This window comes from Botrytis byssoidea (assembly GCF_014898295.1).
Source record: "Botrytis byssoidea strain MUCL 94 chromosome Unknown BBYS_019, whole genome shotgun sequence".
Classification (NCBI taxonomy): Eukaryota; Fungi; Ascomycota; class Leotiomycetes; order Helotiales; family Sclerotiniaceae; genus Botrytis; species Botrytis byssoidea.
The window spans coordinates 219377-239262 of NW_024065860.1; the positions used below are offsets into that span (position 1 = coordinate 219377).

At 44.4% G+C, this 19886-nt stretch overlaps 9 protein-coding genes across 9 annotated transcripts; 3 read left to right on the forward strand and 6 right to left on the reverse strand.

Moving 5' to 3' along the window:
- Nucleotides 1-1192: 1192 nt before the first annotated feature.
- On the reverse strand, nucleotides 1193-3880 carry EAE97_008737 (uncharacterized protein; the record flags this gene model as incomplete). The annotated part of the gene is made up of 1 exon (XM_038879252.1): nucleotides 1193-3880. The coding sequence occupies one exon, from the start codon at nucleotides 3878-3880 to the stop codon at nucleotides 1193-1195; it is 2688 nt and encodes an 895-aa protein (XP_038729763.1).
- Nucleotides 3881-4251: 371 nt separating this feature from the next.
- Nucleotides 4252-4701, forward strand: EAE97_008738 (uncharacterized protein; the record flags this gene model as incomplete). The annotated part of the gene is made up of 3 exons (XM_038879253.1): nucleotides 4252-4314; nucleotides 4400-4508; nucleotides 4604-4701. 3 exons carry the CDS (start codon nucleotides 4252-4254, stop codon nucleotides 4699-4701), a joined length of 270 nt encoding a protein of 89 aa, XP_038729764.1.
- A 267-nt stretch (nucleotides 4702-4968) lies between these two features.
- On the reverse strand, nucleotides 4969-6369 carry EAE97_008739 (uncharacterized protein). The gene is made up of 3 exons (XM_038879254.1): nucleotides 6263-6369; nucleotides 5662-6187; nucleotides 4969-5599 (listed from the first exon to the last, which is right to left on the reverse strand). The coding sequence occupies exons 2-3, from the start codon at nucleotides 6170-6172 to the stop codon at nucleotides 5010-5012; spliced, it is 1101 nt and encodes a 366-aa protein (XP_038729765.1). The 5' UTR covers nucleotides 6173-6187; nucleotides 6263-6369; the 3' UTR covers nucleotides 4969-5009.
- A 178-nt stretch (nucleotides 6370-6547) lies between these two features.
- EAE97_008740 (uncharacterized protein) lies at nucleotides 6548-8527 on the reverse strand (the record flags this gene model as incomplete). Its single annotated transcript, XM_038879255.1, has 7 exons — nucleotides 6548-6853; nucleotides 6902-7099; nucleotides 7151-7304; nucleotides 7358-7460; nucleotides 7514-8052; nucleotides 8102-8219; nucleotides 8270-8527. 7 exons carry the CDS (start codon nucleotides 8525-8527, stop codon nucleotides 6589-6591), a joined length of 1635 nt encoding a protein of 544 aa, XP_038729766.1. The 3' UTR covers nucleotides 6548-6588.
- Nucleotides 8528-9862: 1335 nt separating this feature from the next.
- EAE97_008741 (uncharacterized protein) lies at nucleotides 9863-11589 on the forward strand (the record flags this gene model as incomplete). Its single annotated transcript, XM_038879256.1, has 2 exons — nucleotides 9863-10401; nucleotides 10548-11589. The coding sequence occupies 2 exons, from the start codon at nucleotides 9863-9865 to the stop codon at nucleotides 11587-11589; spliced, it is 1581 nt and encodes a 526-aa protein (XP_038729767.1).
- Nucleotides 11590-11702: 113 nt separating this feature from the next.
- EAE97_008742 (uncharacterized protein) lies at nucleotides 11703-13351 on the reverse strand (the record flags this gene model as incomplete). Its single annotated transcript, XM_038879257.1, has 2 exons — nucleotides 11703-12639; nucleotides 12693-13351. 2 exons carry the CDS (start codon nucleotides 13349-13351, stop codon nucleotides 11703-11705), a joined length of 1596 nt encoding a protein of 531 aa, XP_038729768.1.
- Nucleotides 13352-14551: 1200 nt separating this feature from the next.
- Nucleotides 14552-16234, reverse strand: EAE97_008743 (uncharacterized protein; the record flags this gene model as incomplete). Its single annotated transcript, XM_038879258.1, has 1 exon — nucleotides 14552-16234. The coding sequence occupies one exon, from the start codon at nucleotides 16232-16234 to the stop codon at nucleotides 14552-14554; it is 1683 nt and encodes a 560-aa protein (XP_038729769.1).
- Nucleotides 16235-16634: 400 nt separating this feature from the next.
- EAE97_008744 (uncharacterized protein) lies at nucleotides 16635-17433 on the forward strand (the record flags this gene model as incomplete). Its single annotated transcript, XM_038879259.1, has 2 exons — nucleotides 16635-16817; nucleotides 16912-17433. The coding sequence occupies 2 exons, from the start codon at nucleotides 16635-16637 to the stop codon at nucleotides 17431-17433; spliced, it is 705 nt and encodes a 234-aa protein (XP_038729770.1).
- An 804-nt stretch (nucleotides 17434-18237) lies between these two features.
- EAE97_008745 (uncharacterized protein) lies at nucleotides 18238-18958 on the reverse strand (the record flags this gene model as incomplete). Its single annotated transcript, XM_038879260.1, has 2 exons — nucleotides 18238-18755; nucleotides 18808-18958. 2 exons carry the CDS (start codon nucleotides 18956-18958, stop codon nucleotides 18238-18240), a joined length of 669 nt encoding a protein of 222 aa, XP_038729771.1.
- Nucleotides 18959-19886: the final 928 nt, after the last annotated feature.

A 19886-nucleotide genomic window follows, 5' to 3' on the forward strand; every position in this document is an offset into this window, starting at 1 on the left:
GTCCTGGACGCAATCATCAATGATGTAGAAGTAACCATTGCATATGGCTATAAGCTTTCAAAGCTCCTTCTCGTGCCATGGATAGATCATGTGTACAATTTGCACGCTGAATTTGGCAATCTGGGGAATTTTCTGGAGGTCGAGGTGCTGATCGCGCGCTACACCCAATAATTGCTCAAGAACGAAACTCTCTAAATCTACATCTTGAGGCGTTATAAGAGATTTCTATGATATGTCTTGGAGCAGCTTTCGTGCGATAGTTTCAAATTGAGCCTTAGTAACAGAATCCCGATCAAGCAATGCTTCGTTTAGTGTGGACGTGGCCGCCATCTTTATGTCTGGAGACTTAATTATGGTTAGTAGAAAGTGGAATAAAACGAGGTTTAAAATGATCTTTGTAAAGATCAATTGAGGAAACTATAAACCGGTTCACTTTAATAGTAATAAAATTGCGAGACCATCCATCCTCAACAGCGATAGTTTGCTTGTAAGGTTGTAAGCCTTGACGCTTTACCACATTCTACACTACACATCGTTTGATGCATAGAAAGCAGTTTATCATGGATTGTGCATTGTGTATGCATTGTATTACCCATACGTGGCAAACAGTCACGATGTGATCACTACCAGACTGCAGTGAATGGCTATGTATGATTCAAGCTAGTGTGATACAAAAATTCAAGATACTGGTTGCCACTAATAGGCATGCAAGGTGCAAGGAATCTGGGAACCAATCTTTCCAATCTCGACAGCTATGAGGATTGAATTGCGTGATACTTGACTCGTTTCCGCGCCACTAGGCGGCGGTCCAGTCAACATATGTCATATGATCGTTGAGCGAAAAGCAAAGAACATTCGGTTATTGTGTCGAAGCACCAAGCATTCAGATTACTCCAGATGGCCCATCAAGTGTTGTCTTGGCGCAAGCTCTGAACTGCTCAACAAATCGAAAGCACTGTCAGGACGATTTGTCGTTGTTTAATCAGATATCCTTAGACCTACTGAAAACGAAAATTTGTAGCTCAAGCCTAATAAACTTTGACGATCACATTTGTTCAATAGCAGCTCATCATCTCGCTATGTAATGCGCGCCTTATCTTATCCAATATGTACGTTTATGTATTTTTATTTTCCATCTCATCCATTTCGACCTATCCATTAGATGATCGATTAAGAAACTTCCCCATGTACCTCATAAAGGCGGCAAGCCTTCCCTACAAATCGGACATTGTAAACGATACTTCATCCAACCCACCAAACACTGGGTATGGAAAACATGCCTACAAGGCGTTACCATATAACTCCTCCTATCCCATGCCCCCAACACACCCTTCGCACCCTCCTCTTCTCCTATCCCTACAACCGGAACCTCCAGGATCTGCATACATATCGCGCAATCCACTGTTCTAATACCCGCTTTACTATTATCCCTCTCATCCACACTCATATCTGTTTCCTCAAATCCTGGTGTCGTAGGAGAACCCAACGGGACTTTCACAAGACCAATTGGTAGACCTCCAGACTCAACATTATCTTCTCGCAGTATTGGATGATAGTCCCAGCCCTCCTTGTACCATCCGAACCGTTTTGGAATTGCCCATCTGGGACCAAGAACCTCTTGACTGTACAGTACCACAAGCTGGCACCAGACCCACCCTGTTAGAACCATCATTGCCGTCCAACTACTCTCACTAAAGAGAAAATTATCCTTATAGAGGAAAAAATAAGCAAAAGGAGATAACCTTAGCAGACTTTGTGCTATGACGAAACGCCAAAGAAGCGCTTTACGACAATTACGCGTGATGTTGCGTTTTATCTGGGGGACCCAGAGAGACATGTATGTGAAGGAGCAAAGGTAGACATATCCTGTGCGGATGGGGACAGGCCAGGTGGTGGACATGATGGAAAGGAGAAGTATCACGGTTAGGAGGAGAATGAACTGGCCATAGTAAGGAGTTATGTCGGAAGTTACTCTCGATTGTTGAACGACAGCTGGAGTTCCCGTTGCACGAGGTACTGCGAATGTCGCATTGACATTTTCAGCTATTTCTGCGTCAACGTCTTGATCTGAGGGGACTATGATGGGAACATTTTGAGATGTGTTTCGAGGTGGAGCCTGAGTTGAAGACGCGGTAGGTAAGGGTAAGGTATCCACACCTGCTGCCGTGATAACCGGTGTTGATCGCACAGCTGCAGGTGGATTTCTAGCTTGTAATTCTGCCAAAGCAGCCGCTTGTGCTCTTTCTTGCTCCAATCGTTCAGGTTCTTGAACTCCATAAATATTTACGAGAAAGCGAACTCCAAGTGCTACAGACATCAGGCCGGCAAATGATGTCAACAACGCAGATGGAAATATACTAGATAATGTAGCGCTCGCCAGTGACATTGTAAAGAACAACAATCCATCTGCTAAAAGCATCATAGCAACAGTATGGATGCTAACACGACCCACAGTTGATGGCGTAGAAGCCTCTTTGCATTGATCCTTCAGAATCAATGCCTGTCCGAGAGCTACCGCTGCAAATACCAATAACCAAGAACGAATAGTTTCTAACCAAACCTCTTGCTTCAAACCAACAAGGTGTTCTCCATCCACGGGAGCAAACTCTGGCGGACCTTTCGATTCGAGCATAAATCCACAATCAGGCGAGAAGATTATGGTAGATAGCTGTAGTTTCGGCGCCTGAGAAATAGGAGCACCATTTGGGAATCGAAGCTCGTTTTCGAGTTCTTGGACAAAATTGTGTGCTTTAGATGATCTATCATTATATTCGATGCCATTAAACTTCAAAGGTAATACTTGAGCAAACAAGATGTATTCGCAATGAGGTGTTGGCAACCCATCTATTTGGCCCGAATTGGGTTCAAGAAGACTTTTCGGATTTTCCTTCGCAGATTCCTCAAGCTTTTGTAGTCTGCGATAACAAATCTTCTTCATAATCTCCGCACTGCTTGTGAAATGGTCCTCATCGATGGCAAAATGTGGAAGACCAAAAGCTCCTGCGAACTTATCACTGGTAGTTGTTAGAAGAATTCCCCCTTCATTTGGCCAATGTACACCATGCATCCTCATTTCATGTCCATCTCCACTACTACTTTCATCTTGAACTGTTAATGTGGCCGCAATCTCCCTTACAAGTATGTCTGTACTCGGATTTGCACCAATTCCAAGATTGACTCTCTCAATCCCATCAGATATGTCTCTTTTCTCAATCCTTGCTTCCTTCATCGAAGTTTCTTCTTCAATCTTCGCCGAACTTTCGCCTTCAGCGACACGTTCCTTAGTCACCTGCACAATCATCTCCTCTACCGCAGCCTCATCCAACCTCAGCATAACTTTCCCCTCCCTCCCCGTCACATTCCTTGTCCACAGCTCCTCATCTGTAAGGGCCCAAGCGACCCCCGGCGCAATAACGCTTAGATTCAATCCGCTCCTTCTCTCCTTCCCACCTACTAAACCACTCATGTACCTGGCCCAATTTCCCCTCACCACTCCCGTCACATTGGTATAAATTCTGCCCTCCAATCCCCAGCCGCCATCCCTATTAGAATTCGATCCATCCTGCGCCCCTCTCGCCCATTTCCTCAATTCATCACTCTTCTCCTTAAACGCACTTAATCTCTCCCATTTATATCCATCCTCTGCCTTAAACCCGGTCAAGTTCAGATAGCTTGGGTCGTCCGATTTGTCCGGTGCGAAATCCCCATAACTTGTTGTATTTAACACTCCAAAAACGTGTCTATTATGTGCCAATTGCTCCTCTGCAGTATTTTGTGAATCTCCGAGGTTGGATGGGGGTCCGGTGTCATTGGACGCAATCCACCATAGAACCATGATAACGAAGAATATAAGAGAGACATCGCCGCGTTGGGGTGGCATATTTGCGGACTGTTTATCCTTTTGTTCTTATTACTGTGTGGGAGTATTCCATGTTCTATTCATCCATGAGAAAGATGAAAAGACATTTTGCATCTGCAAAGTTCGAGAAATGCTTAGATTTGGTGAATTTGATATCTTGTACCATCAATCATTATAGTGAGGCATCATCGGGCACATCCCCCTCTTAAATACCGATCCTCACTGACCACTCTTATTACACGCTGAAACTTTTGTATTCATGCACCTTAATAATAATTGTAATTTCTTTTCCTCACCCAAAAACAAAATATTACACTGTCTCTACCTCAAATTCTGGACCATAGTAAAGTCGCTCTATCTATCTACAAAATCATACCAACTATTCCACAATCATGGCAACAAACGATATTAAATCCCCAAACCCAAATCGCATGTCCACCATCTCCACCACATCTGTCAGTAAACACCACTATTCTCTCCGTAGCACCGCCCTAACCTCAAGCTTCCGTACTCGTAACTAACTATCAAACCTACTCAAAGGCAGCAACCGATGCCTCAGCCACTGCTGAGCTTTCTCTCGTTGTAGATGAACTTCTAAATTCTCTCTCGAATAAATTCGCTGGTGTCTCGAGCGAGATTTTCGCAAAGAGTGTGTATCTCCTTTCTTTTCCAGCGCAACACTCTTCTTCTTTCAAATGCTTTTTGGATTATGCTGGAGTACAACGACTAATTGTATTTGAATAGTGGACGAGATGTCGCGCCGTCTAGACAATCTCGAGGCTACACTGCAAAGTAATATGGATCCAAAGGGGGATGGCCGAGGCAGCCCTACGAAGATGTAATCTGCAGGGTACAATTACATTGCCACATTCTTGATTGAATTTTGGAGCCGATAGATGAGGGCTATATAGATTGCAGCGTTGTCAAAAGTGGGTGGATTTGCATACGGAAGTTTGATTACAATTGTACAAACGGGCGTTGGAAAGGGAGGGCATGGGACGAGATACCAAGGTAGTTATTCAAAAGTACATGATTCATAAAGTATTCATTCGCATACAGTTATCTACGTCTCCCGAGAATAATCCAAAACAAACTTTTAGTGTTGAGACTAACTCGTTTACCCCCTTTTACATTGAACAACTTAGACTTTCTACAATTCAGACTTTCCGGTTGCCTTCTCGATGAATCTTCTCAAGATGTTGGTCTTAGTTGTAAACTCATCCAACTTCTCTGGTGCCAAACCCCCCTTCTTGATGATACCATCCAATCTAGCAAGCTCTTTTGCGGCGTAGTTATCACTCTTGCTCAACTTGTCGAAAACCTTGACGTAGTACTCGGCGTATTTGGATTGTGCGCCCTCCTTGTATTCTTGGGCAGCCTTGGTAGCTTCTGCGGCAATTTCAGCAATGCTTGAGCCACCAGTGAATTTGGTGACCAGAGCATCCAAAGCCTCGATAGTACCAGCAGTGGCATCAAGTCCACCACCAACAGCACGGTGTGTACCGGCCTTGCTGTTCATGAATTCGACGATATCCTTCTCTGAACGTCCACCAGAGTATGCTTCGGCTTCAGTGCTTCCCTTGGGGAAGAACTTAATTGTGGGGTAAGAGGTAACGCCTTGGTCCTTGGCTGTTGCTTTGGAGTTTTCTGCTTCGGCATCGACCTTGGCAATAATAACATTGGGTTCATTGGCAAAATCTGAAGCAACCTTCTCCCAAACTGGTGCCAAAGTCTTGCAGTCTGAAACAAAAAAAAGTTAGCAAGTCATTGTAATTGTCAACGCAGATGCTGGATAGACTTACGGCCACACCATGGTGCAGTGAAAGCAACAATGACATCCTTATCACTGCCAATTTGCTCCTTGAAGGTCTTATCGTTCAACATCTCGACGGCACTTGGGGCAGCCTTCGCCTTCTTTGGCTTAACACCAGTCTTCTGTGTGATGAACTCTGTCAAGCTATCGATATCTCTACCTCCATTGTAATCCTCTGGTGTTTTGCTCTTTCCATCGAAGTATTTGATGGTTGGGAAACCTTGAACACCGAATTTCTTGCCCAAGCTCTTCTCTGCATCCGCATCGACTTTCGCAATTGTGACCTTATCCTTTGCGAATGCAAAGTCCGAAGCAAGCTGCTCGTAAACCGGTGCAAGAGTCTTACAATGTCCGCACCATGGTGCAAAAAACTCAATCAAAGCTGGCTTGCCCTCGAAGGCAAATTGATCGAAGTTCGAAGGAATGAGATCGATAACGGCTGATGAAGCAGTTGCAACTGTGGCGAGGCCAGCGAACACGAGACTTTTTAAGAGAACCATTTTGATGATTCGTTTCTAATAAAAGAAGTAAGTATTTGTATGATTGAAAAGAAACTCCTAGCTTGAAAGGAGTTCTTGTGATTTAAATACCTGATTTTCAGAAGTTGGTTTGATTTCTAATAGTGAGGAAGGACAGCTTGCTTCTGCGGTGGTGCTCGGAAGTGGCTAACGATAAGCGATAAGGAACTAGTAAGCTCGTCCTGGAAAACCCCACCCGTCTTGACGTGAATAAGGATGAGGTCGTTTATTTGCCTTTACGACTATCACTATTCACACTTCAATAGATAACTTGAGAACCATGTTTGAGGTTCAGTCTATTTCTTTCACAGAAGCTGCAAGGTTGATGATCATCTTCATTTCTCATTATTCAATCAAGTAGATTTCTTCCGTCTACCTGGTTGTAGATTACTGCCGTACTAATATCTTCGTCTATGTCCTCCTCCATATGATGGGCGAGTCGAAGTCTGATTGTAATACTCTGCTGTCCATGCCACTATTTGTGCCACTTCATTATCAATTACTTTTTGGACGCCAGCATTGACTTGTCCGTTCTTCAATCGGAGATCTGAACAATGGAATCCGCCAGGAATGATTTGTACTGGGTGTCTCGCATTAGACTTCAATTCGCCACCAGGTCTGAATTGAGAGCTGACACCGGATGTTCTCCATGGGTCATATTGACTATCGACATGTTAGCAGGTTATTAGCAAGTTGGACAAAGTCACATACCCATTTGTCCAAATAAGACGAGTGGTCTTCTCGAGGTCCCATCCTTTAGTGTATTTGTTGACTCGATCCACAGTTGCACCCTTAGCACTGGCATATGTATAGTTGCCCTCGGTGGGGAAGAACAGAGCGCATTGTCGTTGCCAGTAATTCGCATCGATGAGACGGGAGACAATTGTAGGTCTGTTCTTGGGCGCTCCACTGCGAAAATTGTTAGCCCTAGCAATACAATGTCAATTTTGCAGTACATACTCTTGCCAATAACCAAATGGCTCGTTGCAAAGCATCCAGTTCCATTGTCTATCAATTGCATTTCCAACACTATAGTCTCTGAATATCAAGTTGTTGAAATCATGTGTATCGAGACAAGATGTGTCGTTGGCAGCGTAGCCAAAGCCCTCACAGTCTATTCGCTTTTTGTTAGTACCCCAATACTTTGATTGGCAATCAGCTACTTACAGCCGGGTATGTAGCTTTTGGTCCATTTTGCATAACCCTCCAATGCGGTCGCAAGACCAACACCGTTCGCATCTGGAGTGACAGCAGCTCCGGCGGTGACGTTCTGTTGTTATCGAGTTAGGACATAATCTACCATTCAGATAAGAGGTTGCTCACCTCAATTGCGTCACAGAATTGGTAGAAGCCTGAGTAGCCTGTAGAGAAACTGTTTGACTGCCACAACCAAGGACCATTCTCGAGAACAGCCATGAAGTCGTCATTGTGCTTGACAGATTCCAAGCCAAACTTAGTTTTCAGTGCAGTTACTGCACTTTTGTTACCATGGGTCAAGACGTTGTCCATATAGTCAATGACTAAAGATACGTCTTTGCTGCAGTTCTTTGGCATGCCATCTTGGACAGGGTAGAAGTATTGCCAGTAGTTGTCGATAGCTTGCACTGGAGCACTGGATGCATGGTATGCCCAGAATGTACCAGGGCTTGTTGCTTCTGTCCAAGCAGAGAGTGCACCGCTATAACTACCACCTGAATTGATCCAAGGCGCAGAAGCTGCATTGCTGCTATGGTTTGTGTCGAATGGGAGGTCAACTGTCTTGGCAAAGTGGACAAAATCCGCAATAGCTTGTTTTAAGGTGAGGAGTTGGAGGTTGGTTGTTGTGAGATTATCATATGGAGAAGATTCGCCCCAGAAACGATCTGTAGAACAGTCAGCATATCTTCCACTCTGAAAGTGGAGAATACATACGCTCAACCATAACAACGGCACCCTTTACTTCCTGCGCAAAGCGCCCGGTAACGGTGATATTAGTCAAATATGCACCATAGTTTGCGGCAGCAATTTCACCAGGAGTGAAGAAAACGATCTACAATTGTCAGTTGGAGCACAATTATTGAAAGTCGTGGTTGTTCTTACTGGAGATCCTGGTCCGGCCCAAAATTCGGAGTTCCACCAAAACTTTTGTTGGAAAGTTCCTTTGGAAGGATTGTCATGATCCAAAAGCTGGGTGAAGAATGCAGAACCTGTAGTATTTGCAACAGCTGCATTGGTGGAAACAGGAAATTCGTCTTCTGCTTCGATCGGTGGCACCAACCTCCCTTTGCGAAGAAACGGGTGCTCAGCAGCTGCAAATGCAGCCAGCAAAGAGATCGCGGATACAATTGACCACTTCATGACGGATACTGAGGACTTGGAGAAACTCGAGCCCAAAGATATAGAAGAGGGACAAACAAAAGAAGGGAAAGGAATGGAGGTGAACAATGCCACGGATTCACCTCAAGTATTCATACAATTCTTTTCTCGGGAGGCCAAACTTACTGGTATCACCTACCTTATCTGGACGACATGCATACGACAAGACCCATGAGACTAATTCGATATAGTTTCGTAGATCCCCATTTCTTGGGAGGATAACAATCGATAACAATCACGCATGATAAATGAATTGTAAATGAAATCCATGTAGTCTATGAAGCCGAAGATGACCAAAAAAGATGATTGGGGCTGTACCTGACTGATAAACCAAGCAGAGCCCGAGAGAGCTTCAGAGCCCTAGGGGTCTAACCGTTATCCGGCATCTGAGCCGCTACTCAAAGCTTGGTATGTCTCTCGTACTTGAGTAAGGGTAAAAGAACAGGCGAATTGTGTGTATTCGAGATGCGGAATCCGTGCGGGGATGTTCTTGGAAGGAGCTTGGGACGATGGGGGGGGGCTCGGACAGGACAGGGGATTTTGTTTTGAGTTGCCTTTTATGGTATAACGCTAGTCCCACTTTACCGGATAAGGGAGGTGCTTCAATGTCAATGACCAACCACATCATAACCGACTTTATTGCGAGATATACGTTGTGCTACTGTTACCCGGGCCAGCAATACATATTGAAGTCGTATCAGGTACGTACCTGATTGACCGACTGCATGCATGCATAACGAAGTCTCTTATGTAGGATAAGCTCCCCAAATAATGGAGTGGATCCGCAGCAATCTGACAAGCTCAATTAAAGTATTCAACCGGCTTCCTCGTGTTTGATGTGCTACTTGCTGAGCTCGCTGAGGTACCAAGCGTTACTTTGTCGACGTTAACCTTCTCTAGCCACACATATTTCGCAAAAAATTGATTGACTTTGAGCGGTCTACTCGATGATTCGCTCTGCAGCCAGACACTCACTGATTTCACCGCATTTTGTTCGTTCAAAATTGTTGTCAGTTGAAAGCGCACAGAATGCTCTTTTACAATCGGACATCTCTCATCCACATCAGTGAGATATCTTCCTCTGTTTCGACGTAGGTATGAATTTATGGAACTTTTTCGATCTATAAAAGTAGTATTCCCAGGAATTATTTTGAGAAATAGGATGTGGCTTATCACACGATCTTAGTGGATCTCGGCTACCAGTACTTGGGATGGGAGTCATAGAAATCAACGAACTGTCTATTACCTTACCTAGGAACCTTTTGTCCTTGGACTGACAAGTATATCTTATTTTTGTTTTCAATTAAAGCTACAATCATGTATCGAGTTTCTCACATTGTCGCCACGTGTTTCCGCAAGAAGCCTTTGCAGGTCAACATCCAATACCGCTCATTTACCAAGTTTGACTCATTTGGAAATTCCCCCATTCCTGCTTCCAAACAGCGTTTCGTCCCAACATCTGGCACCTATCCCAAAGGCTTTTTAGTCGGTAGTACAAATGTCGGGATCAAACCATCAGGCTTATCCCAGCCAGACTTGATTTTAGTGACGAGCGAGAAGCAATGGGAGACATGTGGAGCTGCTGTTCTTACAAAGAATGAATTTCCAGCTCCCAGTGTACTTGTTACTAGAGAGTTAATAAAGGAAAGCCGGGGGAGGGGAGTGAGAGGTGTAATTGCAAATTCGTGGTGTGCAAATTTACTCACGGGAGAGAAAGGGCTAGAGGATTCAAGAAAGATGAGTGAAGAGGGGGGAATGATTTGGGGTGAGGGAAATGGGGAGGGAAAAGACCCGGTAATGGTCATGCATACAGGCAAGTTGATGTTCCAGAGGATTGCTTACCCTTATCGCCCTGGGTAGTGAATATCACAAAATACTTGGGTCCCTCAATTCCTTCCTATGCATGAGAACAATGAACTGACTGAAATACTCGGACCTAGGTATGGGCGGCCAGCGGTAAGGTTTTTAACATGGTTATCCTTTGCTCGCTAATTTTATACAGACTCCCTATTGATGACATCATCCAAGGCTTCCCAAAACTCCATCAGAATATGGGTACCACTCATAACCACTGGCTACAAGCCGCCAGGGGCATCTGCACGACTGACACCTTCCCTAAACTCTCATCCCGCACCTTCACTCTCCCATCATTACCAACCACCAAATTCTCTCTCGCGGGCATCACTAAAGGCGCCGGAATGATTCATCCAAACATGGCTACCACACTTGGTATAATTTGTACCGACGCACCCATTACGCCTCCTGCTCTTCAACAACTTTTAAGTACGGCAGCTGATAAAAGTTACAATCGCATCTCTATTGAAGGAGACACAAGCACTAACGATATGGTCACTATGTTCGCTAATGGTGCGGCAGCACCTACACATTCTCCAATCGACTTTGATACATTGGCGGTATCTCAGTCCGAAGATTTTGTCGCTTTCCAAAAGATTCTCATTGAGTTTATTGCTGATCTCGCAAAGCTGGTGGTAAGGGATGGAGAAGGCGCAACTAAATTCATTACAATACGAGTACGAGGTGCGCCGACCTACCCAGCAGGTAAACAAATTGCATCCGTTATCGCGCGTTCTGTCCTTTTCAAAATGGGGGTCTATGGCAAAGATCCAAATCCTATCGGTGTCTTGGCTGCTTTAGGTTACTCATTGATGGATATGGAGTTTGCTGGTAAGGGGATCATCAACCGCGAATTAAAATCTGTAAGTTTTGTGCCGGTTGACGGTGCCGAGGAATTGAATTTTGTGAAGCGGGGAAAGCTGATGGAAGTTAATGAGTTGAGGGTCAAAGAACTTATGGAAAAAGAGGACGTGGAAGTGGTGGTGGATTTGAGGGATGATGGCGGTGGGAAGGGAGAGGAAGCTGTTTATTGGACGTGTGATATCACGCATGAATTTGTTACAACAAATGGAGATTCAGGAACTAGATGCAAAATTGAGGTCAAAGTCTTCCACGTTCGGTTGGCTTTGATCAAAGCTAGTAATGTCGAAGCAAATAATTCCAAAAAAATATTCGAACATGGGAGATAACAGGCTAAGACGCTAGCAATGCCATTGAATACCTATACCATGCAAATTAATGACGTCATAAAAACAAGCAATTATCTGCAATGCACACGAGTAGCAATACTCAGTGCAGCATATTATGAGTCAACACGATCCTCAACAACAACCGAAGTTATGGCCTTGGAGTCCGATAACTTAAATGTCCAATTTCCATCCCCAACCTCTTTCCTTTGAGACACTACTACATCGATATCTGTATCCGGTTCCATTATCACAGTAGTCACATTCGTATTATCAGATTTTGGCAGTTTCCATTCTCCTTTGGCTGGCCTCATATCAAACCGCATCACAAACATCGAAACGACAGCCAATATCTCGTTCGTAGCAAAGTGGCGACCGGGACATAAAGTGGTACCGCCACCAAATGTACGAAACGCAGCTGGGTTGGGACGTTTGATATTTTTGTCTTTGAGAAATCGTCGAGGATTGAAATCTGCAACGTCTGGTCCCCAGATCTTGGAATCCATATGGATAACACGACCGGGCATTTGAATAATGGAGTTTTTCTTCAATAGCCATGTGTCATCCAGTAAAGTATCTTCCATGACTCTCCGGACAGAAGTCCCGGCAGATCGATGACGAAGGGTTTCTTGAAAAGTCGATAGTAGAAGATGGCATTTTGTCTTCACATCCGTAAGATCGAGACTTCGTGTCAAACTTCCATCCTCATTACAGCTTGTTTCCACAATTGCCTCAATCTCACCGCGTATTTCCTCCAGGAGCTTGGAGTTCGAAAAAATGAAGAATATCAACCAGAACAAAGCAGGTGCAGTATTGACAATAATAGCAACTCCGATGACAGTTTCATATCTAGCAACATCTTTAATTGGAACGCCATGCTTGACATTGACCTGTAGACGAGCTTGCGCAAGCAGAGAAGCATCCTTGAAATCATTTCCTGCGTAATATGATTCGAAAGCTTTTGTGACTCTTCTGCGTGCTGCAACACCTTTGCGAGCAAAGATAGAGGGCAGTATTCCGATTAGCAATCTCATCATCTGACTCTCCAACTCCCTAACGCAATTATTAGTCTCCAAAACTTCACACAAGTCACCAGAGAGAAATACCAAAAGCTATCCTGAACCTTCACATCCCTGTAAGGATTTCTCGGTCCATAAACCGATTCCGTCGTCGCCATAGTAATCAAAGCTCTCAACCACGCATGAAGTCCAATCTGCACACTCTCCTTTCCCTCCCCAATCAATCCATTCAAGCTCTCCGCAACAATCCCAACCATGACCCTATTCATGCCATCCAAGCCTGGTCCCGGCGCCGTCGCCCTCTTCATAACATGCGTCGCCTCCATATTCAAACCCCAATCGCCTTCATCTCCATTAACATTAACCGCCAATACGTCCCTCGCCTTCCTACTAACTCCACAAAGTTGATTAGCGAATTTTGCCGAAATAGGCGGAAAAGCGAGTGTTTTGGGTAGTTTTTGGACGGCCTGGATTAACTCGGGTGTATTCACAATGTACATTTTGGCGCCCGGAATACGTATTGTAAGGATTGGGAGACATGTTTTCTGGCTCAGATCAACATAGTAGTTGAATTTTCGTCGTCCAAGTCCAAGAATGTGACCGATATACGGAATTCGTGTTGTAGCCAGAGGAGGTTCGAGGGGATCACAGACGGAGCATAGGAAGTTTAAGAGGAGGTAGGTCAATATTCCAAGGGCTGTGACGATCATGAGGGATCGAGGGGGTAAATTTTCGATGATTGACATGATGATGTGATCATATGTGAGCTGCTGTAAAAGCATCTGAAAGGGTTTGGATATGTGAATGTCAATGCCGGGAGCTAACTCTCCTTCTCCTCCACTGCATTCGATGAAGAAAGAAATTATAAGAATCTATCGTCTTATATAGATCTTGTGGCATCTACAATTAGAAGTCAAAAGATATATGGGCTCACTCTCCGAGTTTCCCTCGACATATTGAATAACACATGCGGTGAAGCCAATTGAGAAATTAGGAAACGCCCAACAGGACACCTTAAACGGCAACTTCCATATACTGCAAACCTCGTAAAAGAACAAGATCTATATCACCAACCTTGGCATTTCCATCACAAACAACGGGCATGCTAACTGAAAAAAGAGGATAGAAACCATGCTTGGCCCGCCAAACTAATACCGCCAGCAGCTACATCTCAGCCAGCCGTTTGGGTAAAACATCCATGATTCAGATTTCCCCATACCTTTCGCACATTATCGACCTCCATAAGGTCCTCATATTTCTAGTCCTGTTCATAAAAGTCCAGTTCTCGATTTCCTCGTGTTTCGCAAAACTATTTGATTTTCTCCACTCGTTCGAACACTATACTTCGGCTCTCTCCGTGAAATTTGCTCACAAATCATAATTTTGTCTATGCGTTAGCAATTCAGAGGTTTTAGAGAAAACAGAAAGTGGCAGAAGACGGTGCTATCTGGAAAAGTGTTGGGATTTCAAAGGGAAAGGGTTGGCATTAAGGCTAGATATTGAAGGCAAAGATTTGACAAATGTACCGAATATCACATTTTATATTGTGAATAGTCATGACATTGATGCTCTGATAAGAGAAAATTGGAATGATGTTAAAAATGATCGATTTTTGGAGTGCACTAGCATGAGTATCCATCCGGCGTGTTGAGACAAGTTTGTGAAGACGCGCAGAATTCTGTATGCAAGCAGAGAAGCAAGAAGAGGCAAAAAAGTGGCAGTATGAAAGCTGATTCTTGAAGGTATTCTTCCGAAGTTTCAGACGGGTATCTACCTATGCAACGAAGCCATTCTACCACAACTTCATGTATCGTCGAATTCTCCCCGAACCTCCTAGTGCATATTGAATTCTACACAAACTACCTGACTAGTAAAACAAACTCTACTCATAGACTTACCACAAAAATTAACTTATTAATACCTCTATACAGTCCAGCAACAAACTTCTAATGCGTACATACCAACCCCTCAAACCCGTGCGTCCACCTAAAACTCCCCATAATTACCACCATCAAGGCTAATCCCCCGATTACACTCGCCGACCCATACCTATAACCATGACTCCTCCTTAACGAGCTCAACTCCACTACCCACGTACTAACCGTGGTCAAACATCCACAAAACCCATCTTCTATCCCCTGTAATACCTGGCATCCAATCACACCTCCTAAAGGCACATGTTGTAAATCATAGGCCATACCCATCATTGCCGTCCCAAACATATTGACTGCAAATGTTCCAAGTGGAAATGAAGAGATTTTGCCATTCAAGTAAAGAGAGGCGTAAAAACGGGCTAGACAGCCTATAGGTGCGAATATGAGGGCAAAAACCGCGCGACCTCTCCATATCTCAGGCGGTGCGTCATTTCTATCGGGTGGGAAAATAGCCAGAAATATAGCACCAAGCCAACATCCCCACGCTAAAAATACCGCAAAAGGGTCTAGATACTTGCGAGACTTGTGAAATGATAAACTCGGTGTATATGGTTCCAGAAATATGGCAAGATGAGCGCCGAATAATAGCGCACTCAAGCACAACGAGACAGTCGCAATAATAACAGCCAACGTCGCCATGAAAGAATATCCTCCATTCCGACTCACAGTACTCGTTGTGCTGGCCATAATTGAACTATAATCTTGAGGATGATTCAGGGGACTCGGCAAATCATTTGAAAGCGCCAAAAACGTATCTCGAATAAACGATGAAAAGGATGTAAAACTACCACAAAAGCCCGTTGCAAGACCAACGTACAATGGAATGGTCTTTTTAGTTGCAGCGTGTGCTTTTTTAGCAGCTTGTAAATCGGGATTTTGTTCCACGGCTAGTGAGCCTAGATTTTCTTCATCTTTAACTTTGGCTTTCCATTCCTGAATTTTGTGGTGGTAGGTAGCGATTCCCCATTCTTCTCTGAATAACATCCTGTCTTCACCTAGAAATCCCATGAATACACTTCCTCCGACATTTGCCCATAGCTCGCTGAAGATTATGGGAGCTCCGGGGTAGAAGGTAATGGCTTGGAGACCTAGTCTAGCCAATGTTCCAAATATTGAAAATAGAACTAGATAGGATATGGTATATAACTTTGTCGCGAATTGTGAGACCTTTGGGGGACTGGTATTTTTCTTCTCCTCTGCCAGTGGTCTTTCTCCTCTAGCAATACCATCTCGTTTAGTCTGCTCTTGTCTTCTATGTTCCTGCTCGTATTTTTGCTCTTCATCTTTAGCCTCTTCTAAAGATTTATGCTTATATGACGGACCTTCATGGCGATTTTCCACTGATGATGGTGTAGCAAGTTCATCTAGATGGACATAATCATCTGGAATATCGTAATCGCTACCCCTTTTGGAAGCTTGGCTTGCGCGACGGCGTGCTTTTTGCTCTCTACTATTCGTATGTTCTTGAGGTTGACTTTGTCTCAATTGGTTCCCATCCGTGTTTTGTCTCGGCGCCGGCACAGTGCCTTCATCGAGTCGAGAATAACTTTTTGGTGAATCATATCCCGCATCTTGCGCCTCCCGCGCGCGTCGATCTTGCGATGGTCTGTCTCTTGACTTCGAGTGGGTTGAATTGGCCTTGATGTCGTAAGACTCATTTCCAGTATCTTTGGTACCTGCATTCTCCATTGGCATTATCTAATTATATGCCAAGGCCGTGACACTTCTATTGATATTATCTAAATCCCATTATTGAAGGGAAAATTCCGACGTCACCTTGTAACATGTTTAATAGTTGCCGTCTTTTTAAAGTTAGATTGATGGGAGATCCACTCGGGGACCGCCCGTTTGCGATTCGACTGATAAGGTCTGGGCTCCACTGATAAAATGTGGGCGGTTGGGCTCGGCCTCTAGCTGCAGGTGTGAATACATAACACATAGCTTGCAAAACAGCAAGCAGTCATCAACGTCCACCCTTCATAAACAAAGGAATATAAAGCTTCACTCCTATCATTGACTTTGTACATTTGATCAATATCACAAAAGTATCTACAACATCTTCACAGTTTGAACAATAATTGTGCGAAGCTTCAAAATGAATGAATCAATCCCACCTAACGTTCACATCTCTACCCATCCATGTCTCCAAGCCAAACTCTCACAATTACGATCCAGCGAGGCTAATACTCGCGAAACGAAAGCTCTTGTTAATGAAATCTCATTGATAATAGGATGTGAAGCTACCGCCGCTGGACTTACTGTTTCTAAAGGTCCAACTGTATGTTCATGCATTTGTTCATTCCTCCCCGCCCTCTTCCCTCTCCACCATTTCTCAATTCCACCCCCGCAACCAAACTAACAAATTATACCAGGCCAAAACACCCCTCGGATACACCTATACAACAACTACCATAACACCCGCTTCCATTTCCCTAATCCCCATTCTCCGTTCCGGTCTTTCTATGGTCGAAGCTCTCCAAACACTCCTCCCTTCCCCAACCCCAATCCATCATCTTGGACTCTTCCGTGAACCCACCACTCTCGAGCCCGTCGAATATTACAACAATCTTCCCTACCACGCACCCGCCGCATCATCTCCCTCCAACACCCCCAACACCTCCGCTTCTGAGCTCGCAATTCTACTCGATCCCGTTATCGCTACAGGAGGAACTTGCGCTGCTGCCATTCGTACATTGAGGGAATGGGGTGTTAAGAGAATCATTGTATTGAGCGTGTTGGCTGCATTACCGGGCTTGCAGAATGCAGCTAGAGAGTGGCCTGAGGGAACTGAGATCTGGTGTGCGGGTGTGGATGAGGAGGTCAACGAGAAGGGCATGATTAAACCAGGTTTGGGAGATGTGGGTGATAGATTATTTCTGACCATTGGAAAGTAGGGTGCATAAAATGCGTAGCTGAGTTGCTTGCTCAAGATTTACTGGCGTTACATAGCGATGAGATTCCCTCAAGTTGAATGAGATACCACCCGCTTCGCCTTTTATCATCAGATACTTGTTATACATGAATGTAGTTGTGAAATATTTTGGTTTGAAAACAATTAATATTAGTGGTGGATACTAATCTACCTCCACCTGGCAGGTATTAAAAATCTATAGTAAAAATATATACAAGTAGGGTATCATATCTAACACGCGCCAAACAAATGCATTTCAAGGTATTCTCAGAATTGATAGTCCGGTGCTCCAAAATCGACATCCCAAGGTATAAGCTGAATAAGAAAGTAGGCAATATTCAAGATAGTCGGATAATACTGCAATAATATTATAAAGAGGCCCAAGTAGAGGGTAGCAGACAAAACCAGGTAAGGTGTAGGTTCGAGCAGGAAGTCTTTCCATAGATCTATTAGCCAAATTTCCATTTCCGAAGCCTCAGCTAAATGTACTGGTCTGTATACATCGCGAAGTCTTGGACGAGAAGGATGACTATTCTGTGGGCGTGGCTCGGTGGGAGAGGACTGCGCTGGTTGGGAATGGTATTGAGACCTTGATATCTGTGCCATTATTGCTGCCGAAGATATCTCGGGGTTTATAAATCGTTCTTTCTCTTGGGATGATTTTGCATGACTCGAAACTGCGACTTTCTGCCGCATACGCACATAACTCCGTAGCCCCTTTTCCATAATCTGTGCTCCTCGTTGTCTTATCCTAATGCATTTAGTCGTATCGTCGTGTTTTCTCTTCTCATCGTCCCGGTGCCAAAAGACCCCTGACTCTTTCAATCCTTTGAACTGCGCCTTCAAGCCTTTCCAGTCGTTTTCTCTTTTCTCCATCCCTTCGTTCCAAAATTTCAACTCGCTCTTCGAGTTTCGCCCTTGCCTTTCGTTCCGTAGCAACCATTTCATTGGCTTGTGTGAATAGCTGTGCCGTCAGTTCTTCCAGTTCCACACTGGATTCATTTAATTTGCCTTCCGCAGCCTGTCGTAACCCTTGCTCCCTGGTCAAGGCAGCTACTAACTCTGTTGTAGAAGGCGTTGGCGGTGTTGGCGGTTGCTGAGCTTGTAGATTCGGCGTGGACTTGCGAGATAGCAGAGAAGAAAGCCGATTCTGGACAGGCAGATATGAGAAACGACTCGGGCTTCCAAGTCGGTCTTCAGTGTGCCCTTGTGTTGGTGTCGTTGCGCGCTGAGGTTCTGTAGTTTGCTGGTAGTTCGCCCTTTTAAGTGATTGGATTTCGTCTTCGTAGTCTGCCCATTTATCCACTGGCAATATCGTTAGCACTAGAAGATCAAAGGTTTATAAAGAGAAGCCTACCTGCGGCGGTCGCTTTATCCGTCAGTAACTTTACTTGAGCTTGTAATTCCTCGATCTCTTTCTGCGCATCAGCTGCAATCTGCGAACTGCTGTGCGGTAAAGCCATTCCACAATTAGGACATGCAGATTCGATTCCCGACGTCTGCGCCATCGTTAAAGTTATAGTTGCCGACATGAGCTCGTCGTGTGTTGTACTATGATCATAAGACAGTGTATTGGTGAGGTAGCTGTGTGACTTCGTGATTTGGCGTGATGAGTATCAGGTGTTGTTGGGTACAACTCTAAACTGGTGAATATAAACTCTGTTTTTCGACTGTGCAACTGTGCGACCATGCGACGAAAGTAGTCGACTTTGTATTTAATTGAAGAGGGGTCAATAGTTATCGGACAGGCCTTGCATAATGAAATTTAAATCCAGCATTACAGGAGATTAATTTCAGCAAGGCGCAGGCTGTGCCAGTAAAGTAATACACACTGTAGGCGCGATGGAGATCCTCATGGTAACCATGTTAACGGCATTCTTTATCCCTGTTGATGCCGGCAAACCCCTAATAATAGGTACATCTTCATGCTTCAGCCATGCCATTGTTGATTGCTATAATGCTGACAATCTAGGATGGATGGCATCCACAAGTATCGTTCTTAGTAAGAGATGAGGACTGAAATGTTCCAAATATCTGGTAAAGTCGAAAACCTCGTAAGAAAAATCGACCCGGAAAGCTTACGCAAGTATCTTCCGCTCAATCTGAGCACCAAACATCAATGCCACATTCTTGTTGGTTGAATGGATTCTTTTGTGGGTACGACTATAACTTTGACGTCGGAAGTTTATCGAGACGTTCTGGATTGAGTGAAATGATTGCATTTCATCATGAATCCTGTTCCTTCAAATTTTGTGGTGTTTCGGCGCAGTTTGTAAAGTTCATCCGAAGATTCCATTCCGTCTGATGTCTGTTTGAGAATGAAGCTCATTCTCGGATTCAAGATGAAACTTGGCTGCTATCAATCAGGGGCGCCTAGAAGCCTTCTGATTGTTCATCTAAAGTTCGATGATTAGGGGGATTCGTGGTCGTGTATTA